This window comes from Benincasa hispida, chromosome 12, assembly GCF_027475165.1.
Source record: "Benincasa hispida cultivar pf3 chromosome 12, pf3_genome.v1.1, whole genome shotgun sequence".
NCBI lineage: Eukaryota > Viridiplantae > Streptophyta > Magnoliopsida > Cucurbitales > Cucurbitaceae > Benincasa > Benincasa hispida.
In genome coordinates, this window is record NC_143489.1 from 77,084,461 (window position 1) to 77,092,831 (window position 8,371).

The 8,371-nt window shown below is 28.5% G+C and overlaps 1 protein-coding gene across 1 annotated transcript; it reads right to left on the minus strand.

Moving 5' to 3' along the window:
• Positions 1–6,292: 6,292 nt before the first annotated feature.
• Positions 6,293–7,936, minus strand: NGA1 (AP2/B3-like transcriptional factor family protein). The gene has a single exon (XM_039019648.2). It carries the CDS (start codon positions 7,678–7,680, stop codon positions 6,580–6,582), a length of 1,101 nt encoding a protein of 366 aa, XP_038875576.1. The 5' UTR covers positions 7,681–7,936; the 3' UTR covers positions 6,293–6,579.
• Positions 7,937–8,371: the final 435 nt, after the last annotated feature.

The following is an 8,371-nucleotide window of genomic DNA, read 5'->3' on the forward strand; positions in this document are numbered from 1 at the left end:
TTTAGCAAATTTACAACTTCTAAGCAATCCAATTCGACTATTAAATTTGAGATATTGAGATTAGAAGTATGCTCAAGATCACCGCAGGAATAGTCATTGCTTCGAGAAACTTAATTTCGCAACACAAAGAGAACTAGCATTAGTGTTAATGAACTTAAGCCAGATGCATTTCCACATGAGATGGGATGACTTTCCACAACCACCCTACAAAAATTAACTCTTTAATGTTTAATAAGTAACCCTATCAATCTAAACGTCAAACAATAATGCTATTTAAGGTTGTAATAACAAATTAAATTTAAAAAATATGTATTATACATAGTTAACTTGAAAGATTAAATATATTTAGTATATTGCTTTATAAAAGGAATTTATGGACGTTCGAAGTCTGTCCTGCATTTTCTTTTGGATAAAAAGTCTGTCCCGCATTTATTAATGTAAAAAGAAACAAAAATAAATAAATAAATAAAACTAAATAATAATAATAATAATAATAATAATTACTATTATTATTATTGCGTCTATACACGTCAAACTTTTTTTTTAATATACCACATACGGGTCAAACTTGAGTATTTAGACTCCATTTAATAATCATTTTACTTTTTGTTTTTGTTTTTTAAAATTAAGCTAATGAATACTACTTTCACCTCTAAATTTCTTTCTTTGTTACCTACTTTTCACTAATAATTTAAAAATCCAAGCCAAAATTTGAGAACTAAAAAAAACTAACTTTCAAAAAGTTGTTTTTATTTTTAGAAATGGGTTAAAAATTTAACCATTGTACCTAAGAAAAATGTAAATCATTATAAGAAATATAAATGAAATAGATTTAATTTTTTTTTTTAAAAAAAAACCAAATAATTATCAAACGGAACATTAACTTTTAATTTTAATAATTATTTACAAAAACTTTTAAGTTTTAATTTTACTAAATCAAACTCCAAAAATGGACTCGTTTAACAGATTTACTATTTTTTTTATTTTAGAATATTAATGGGCTGTGGTTTATTTTTACCCTTGAGTGAAAAAAATTAGTCAATGAAAGTCGGTTATAATCGTTGAATGTAATAAATAAATAAAATAAATAAAAAAATTTGTGCTTCTATTGAATCATTAAATAAGAAATAACAAAGTGTCTTTCTAATAACTTTCGTATACATTAAATGATAGGGAAATTATTTCAAATGGTAAAACTATTGAAAATATTTATAAGATAGTTTATCAGTGTTTATCAACGTCTATTATTGATAGTTCTAAAATTTTGCTATATTTTGTAAATATTTTTGTTCATTTTTCTATATTTAAAAACAACCTTAAATGATGTAATATTTTTAAGTTACATTTTCGTAAAATTTTTCGTTGAAAAAAATTAAAATTTTGAGGCTTTTCACTGTCTTTAAAATTTAAACGGTGTTGTATAACATGTTTGAGAGTGATTTTGAAATAGTTAAAACCATTTTTGTCATTTTTAAAATCATTTTGATACATGCTTTTAATTATTTAAACCAATTTTGATGATATAAAAATTGCATTTAAAAGTATAAAATTAAACATTTAAGGCTCGTGTAGTCATTAGTTTTTGTTTTTAAATTTTTGAAATTAACTTTATAGATTATAAACACTCATACTACCTCTAAATTTCTTGTTTTGTAATATACTTTTTACCTGTGTTTCAATAAATGATAAAGTCAAATTTTGAAAATTAAAAAGTTTAAAAAAATTAAAAAAGTGTTTCAAAGTGATTTCAAACATGACAAAAGTGATTTTAACGATTTCAAAATAACTCCCAAACATGTACTAAATTTAACTTTAGGGTTGATTTTTTTGTGTTTTATGGCCTAAAATTTTGAGTGCTGACTTACTTAGTTTTTGGGAGAAAAAATCAATTTACATCATTTTAAACTTCAAACTAATAATTGTATCTATTTATATTCTATGCTTTTAGGCCACGTTTACACGAGGTGAAAGGTACTCCATCGTCAATGGAATATAAAAAGTGGACCTCAATTGATTACTTTTGTTGTTGTTTACCTATGTTCCATAATCATAATGATTAATTGTAGGGCATGCCTCAAAATCTATAATCAAATTGTGCAATCTAATGAGGAACGGTGGGTGCTTAATCTGATTGTGGTTGAAAATTACATGAGATGCATTACTTTTATAGTTACTGTTATCATTGTCATTACAGATATTGTTATTGTAACAATATCAAAATTATGAATCTGTCACATTTATTATTACATTTACTTTTACCGTTACCATTAGGATTTAAAGTAATCCAATTATATTTGTGATTCAGGTTTATTATGATTCATACATCACTGAAATCTCATTCTGATTACATCAATTTTCATTACGATTTGGTAAACGTGGTCTTAGATTTGAATTAAATAATTTATAACTACTTTTACTTAGTAATTTCAATTTTAAAATCACCCAATAAAACTCTTCTTCACCCAATATAGTATTGAAAATTTGAGGGTGGAGATTTGAGTTTTAACCTCACAAGGCAAAGTTAATTACCAATATTGTAATCATTGAACTCAAGTTGGTAAAGCCATTTAATTATAGCAAGAAGTATACAAAATTCAATAATAATATATGAGATAAAAGACTTTTGCCAGTAAAACCTTTGTTCTTTAACCTCTTTTTCAATTAACAAAATTTCAAATTTAAAAACTAAAGCTCGTGTTTTGAAAAAGTGTTTAAACCAACAATAATAACAGACCATAAAAATTGAAAGAAAAAACAAAACCATCTTTTTTTTTTTTTTTTTTAATGAGAAAGAAAAAATATCTTTATAAGGATTAATTTGAAAATGTTGTCACTTTCCTTTTCTTTCTGCTAATTTGGTTGATTGAATTTTTTTAAATTTTCAATCTTATAAAATAGGTAATAAACATGGGTAAACCATTCTTCATTACTTGTTTTCTTGTTTTACTTTAAACAAAAAAGGTACAAAAGTGGTCCTTGTGCACTCATTCTTAATTATTCCTTGTTATTCAAAATGTTCCAACAAATATTACTTAACAAGACCAAGTAAACGGTAAAGGGAGTTTAGCTCAATTGGCATATGAATGCATTGATGACGAAGAAAATTAGGTTTGTGACAGTACGCTTTTGATTCTTAAGTTTTGAATCTAGTTAGTTTCCTTTTGGTTTCTAAATTTTAAAATGTTAAACACATTACCTTTAAGTTTTGAGTTTAATTTTTATTTGGTTCTTAAGTTTCAAAATGTTATATTGTTACTTGAATTTTGAGTTTGGTTTTCATTTGGTTTTTAGATTTAGTATTTTACACTTTTGCTCTAGAGTTTTCGCTAATGCTTACTTTGGACGTCTTCGGTTATAGCTTTTGATTAGTTTATTTAAAATAATTATGAATTAGAATTTTAAATTTAATTTTACAGTGATAAAAAATTAGTAAAAACTAATCAATAATAATTCTTTTAAATTAATTAACAGACATTACACAAATGATCGATAGTTAATATTTAGGGAGAAAATTAAGGCTACAAAAGTAGATGTTGAAACCTAAAGAACAAATTAAAATAAAAATCAAAACTGAAATATAAAAATGTAACATTTTGAAACCTAATGAGCAAATAAAAATTAAACTCACATCATGGGGTAATTAAGATAATTGAATGTGTAATATTTTGAAACCTAAAAACTCAATAAACACTAAACACAAAAAACTAAAATTGTATTTTTTTCAAAAAAAAAATATCAAAAGCTTTGAGAAAAGTTTCTAGTATTATAACAGTATAAAATTTTCCATACTCCCTCGATTCATTGTGTGCCACATCAGCATGCTCTTAACATGTATGAAGACAAATTTGTAGTGTAAACAAAGGAAATATGATACTCTCCTAGTACTAGAAAAATTTTCAACAATCTCAAAATACGTTTCTTGAATTTTTATTCACGTTTGTTTACCGAGCCATTTTTAAGTATAGAAAATAAAATAAACATTTACAGAATATAGCAAAATTTCAAAACTATCAATGATAGACACTAATATACGTCTATCAGTGATATTGATAGGCACTGATAGAAGTCTATCAGTGTCTATCAGCATCTACCATTGATAGTTTTAAAATTTTGCTATATTTTGTAAATATTTTTTACAGTTTTACCATTTGAAATAATTTCCTTTTGTGTTGAAAAATAAAAGAAGGAATAAGAAGAAGAAAAGAGTATTATGAATATGAAATGACAAAAACACCCTTTTTCTTTATTATTGAGTATTGGGGTAGTTTTGAGTTTTGCAAAACATTCTTTTTTAGGGTTTAAATTGTTTTTATGAAAGATTCATATTCTCAAAAACAAATGATAGCTCTGAGCATATAAGACCTTTGGAAAGAGAGAGATAATAAAGAAGGGTTTAGGGTATATATAATATATAGGGAGTTTATATAGGTATATAGGTAGCTAGGTATATAGCCTTACCCAGTTTTGTTCAAACTTTTTAGGACACCCTCTCTGGCTTTCTACTATGTCTAGCTGTGCCATCCCACAACATTGTTACTCATTATTTTTGTCCATGGCTTTCACTACAACTCTTACATTTTTTTTTTAATTATTATTATATATGTATAAAAATAATGTCCCCTCTTAAATAATTATATATATACACACATATATACAACTAGTTCTCTTATTACATCCTCCTCACATGTTTGTGTTCTCTATTGTGCCTCACTTTTTAGACCTTTTAAGTCTTATGTTTTTAGTTTGGTCATATATAATAACTTTTGTGTAAAGAAAAGAAAATTTTTGTTTGACAAACAATTCAATTAATAGAGCAAATGGTTAAAGCCTTGTTCGACTAACCGTATGCTTTCGGTTTTTGGATTTTGGAAATTAAGTTCATAATTGTACTATTTCTCACTCTTATGTGTTTTTATGTTTTGGTATTTACTTTAATTCTACTTGTGTTTTCAAAAACTAAGCCAAGTTTTGAAGAGTTAAAAAGGTATAATTATTGGAAAATTGAGAGATGAAAACTATGGAAATTGACTAGGATTTTAAGTGTTTCTGAACTATAATTTGAAAAACTGAGTTGCAAATAAAAACGAAATTGTTATGAAATAAAGCCTAAAATCATTTCAAAATCACTCTTGAACGTTGCATTTAATCACTCTAAAGTCAACTTATATGGTATAGAAATCATGTTTATATGTCAAATGTGTCTTTAAATATACTTACAGATTAAAATGATTATTTAGATCAAAATATATTTTTTTTCTAAAGTCATTCTCAAATATATCTTTAAATCTACTTATTTATATCTAATTCTTTAAATACTCTATCTATATAAACATTTGTTAACAAGACAAATGAACAAAAAATATTGTTCTTTTTTATATTTAACAAAACCCAAAACAATAAATAAATTACAATAAACATATAAGGATCTCACAACTTGAAATCAAGATACAAACAAACCACAATCATAAGAGTTAAAATGAAACTGATGTACATAAATTACTTGGAGAAGATCTCCAAGAGAAGAGTCAATATGAATAGAAACTCCAAACCACTTGGAACAATAGATAAAAACATCAGACCGCACAACCTAAATAACCATGCGGGGAACGTTCGACTTAAGGCCTATTTGGTAATATATATACTAAAAACTATTATACTTCGACTGTATATTTCTAACTCTAAATATATGTCAGTATTAAAGGATATATGAAAAACTAAACACTACTATTATGTAAAGGATAAATGATTTTAAGGTTTTGGATTCAGTCTTGAGAAATGTGAGGATAGTAAAGGCAATAATACATAAATATTCATAGATAGACATAGAGAAACATATGAGGAATAATTAGAATTTAATAGCACAAGTTTTCATAATTATTCTATACCCTTTAAACTGACACACCCATGGAAGCAATATCCATATTTCTCCAACCAACCATCGTCTTCTTCCCAATCCAAACCTATGCCCTAAACCCTAAACTCAAGTTTCCATTACACACATTTTCTTTTTCAATTTTCAGTTCTAATGTCACATATATAACCAAGTAATGTTCTTACAGCTTAATCTTTCCGTCGTACTAGTTTAATTAACATGAACTCGTAGTAAAATTGAGTGTATATCAGAAGAATTGACAAAACTTCTGGATCTTATCAACCAAAGAGATACGAATTTACAAGGAATTCCAAGAATTGTTGTTGTGAAACCCAGAATAATGAAAGGGGAAATTGACCTAAAAAATGTTTTGCAGAAGAACATATAAAGTTGGGTATAAGAAATAATTCAAAAAAAAAATGAACAAAATTTCAGTAATAATTAGAATAAAATGAACTTCAAAGGGCTACAAAGATGAACAATTTTGATGATTGATATATCTCAATATCTTCCTTTTCTTCAACTTCCAATATTCGTGAAAATTAGACAGCAAAATGTGTTAAAAAAAAAAAAGAAAAAAGAAAAAAGAAAAAGAAAAAGAAAAAGAAAAATTCATATATAATGGAAGATTCCCATATAAAATTTCCAAACCTTTTTTTGTTTGTTCTTCCTCCTTTTGGTTTCTGTAGTCTCGTTTGTCTCTTGAATCAAAGTAAATCCCAATTCAACGACAAGGGTTCTTTCCCTCTTCTCGAAACGCCGCCATTTGACACATCCTCTCTTCCTCCTCCTCCGTCTACCTCTGGTGAAGCACACTCCATATTAACTCCAAAGAGTCTCAACCGTTTCGCAGCGCCGGAGTCGGGTTTGTTAATAATCCCCATAGAAGAACATCCTTGATTATTAACAACAATCTCATCCCCATTTCCCATCCTATAAAGAGATGAAGAAGAAGACGATGACGACGACAAAGGTCTAAAATAATACATGGAAGAATTATTGTTATTAGACATCCCAAAATTAGGGATTTCAAGCCCGTAATGAGGGTAAAGATGGTGGTTGTGAGTTGTAATTCGTCGCGGAGGAGGTGGTGGTGGCAAGTGACGAGCTGTAGCCCAACGGAGGAGAAAAGGGTTGGAGAAATGGTGGTGATGATGGTGATGAGGAGCAGGAGCATCGGGGCGACGACGGCGCCAATCGATAAAAAGACGGTTATCATTAGCGGAATGACTTGGGAGAGCTCGGTGGAAGGAAACGATGTCGCCCGCGTCGAGTTTTTTCTCCTTAACAAAACGGCTCCAACCTTTTGTCATGACATAGCTTTGGCTACTATTCCAATAAGAGTAACGAAAGCGCCAAGGCTTTCCATGACGGTCTTCAAAGTTTAAGATGAGGCCTTTCTCATTTGTGGTTGAATCTAAAGGGAAGTATTTCTCAGCATGTTGTTTTGGGATAACTAAACGGTTTAATTTGCCAACATCACTTGGAGTAACAACTTTATCAAACATGTGTTCTCTTTCTACAACATCAACAAAGCCATTGCTTTCCATTCTTAAGGATAAATCCATGAGAATTGGTTGATGATCTTCATTTTGAGACTCATAATTTCCACTTTCATGATCTTGATCTTGTTGTTGGGTTAATTGGGAGTGAGAATTTGGGAAGAAATTGCATGCAACAATACTACTCTTGATTTCTTCATCTTGATCTTGATCTTGATCCTCTTCTTCTTCTTCATCTTCTTCTTCTTCATCTTGATCTTGTCTTGTTTTGGTAAGAAATTCCATGTCTTGTTTGTGAAAATTCATTAATTTTGGGGTTTGGAAGGGTGAGAGGGGGGATCAGAAAAGAAGCATATCTATTTTGGTTGCTTTTGTAAACCCTAAAAGGATAAGTAATTGGGGGAAGGATATCAAGTTGATTCTTTTTACTTTTTTGGTGGTATTAAATTCTTGAAATTTCAATACACACACTTGAGAGGAAATTGAGCTCCACTCACACACATACACAAATCACAAAAGAGAGAGAGAGAGAGAGAGAGAAAGAGAAAGAGAAAAGAGTGTGTGTGAGAGAGAAAGAGATGGGATTTCTCTAGTTTATTTAAACCCAAACTAGATTATTACATTGCATACACACACCCTATACCCCTCCCCTATAGCCCCTAATGAAAAAGAAAATAATAATAATAAAAAAAAAAAACTTTGAATCTCTTAATTCCCCCAAAATTTTCTCATCCCAAGTGGAAGGAAGTAAAAAGATGATAGCACCACGGGTGATCATATCCGCACTAATCTACCAAATCCCATCAAAACTCAACAATTAAGCGTATTTAGATGAGAGTAATACTAAATTAGATGACCACTTAGGAAGTTCTCGTATGATACGAAAGATGACGTTAGAATTAGGTTAAAATTTAAGAATGATACGAAGAGAGGGAGGCATTTTGAGTTAAGCTGAAATTAAACTAGTTCTTGAATGGGGTAAAATGGGTAATAGTGA

Bases quoted from the DNA above. Each gene is read 5' to 3' on its own strand.
- NGA1 (XM_039019648.2), bottom strand. From the start codon at position 7,680: ATGAATTTTCACAAACAAGACATGGAATTTCTTACCAAAACAAGACAA.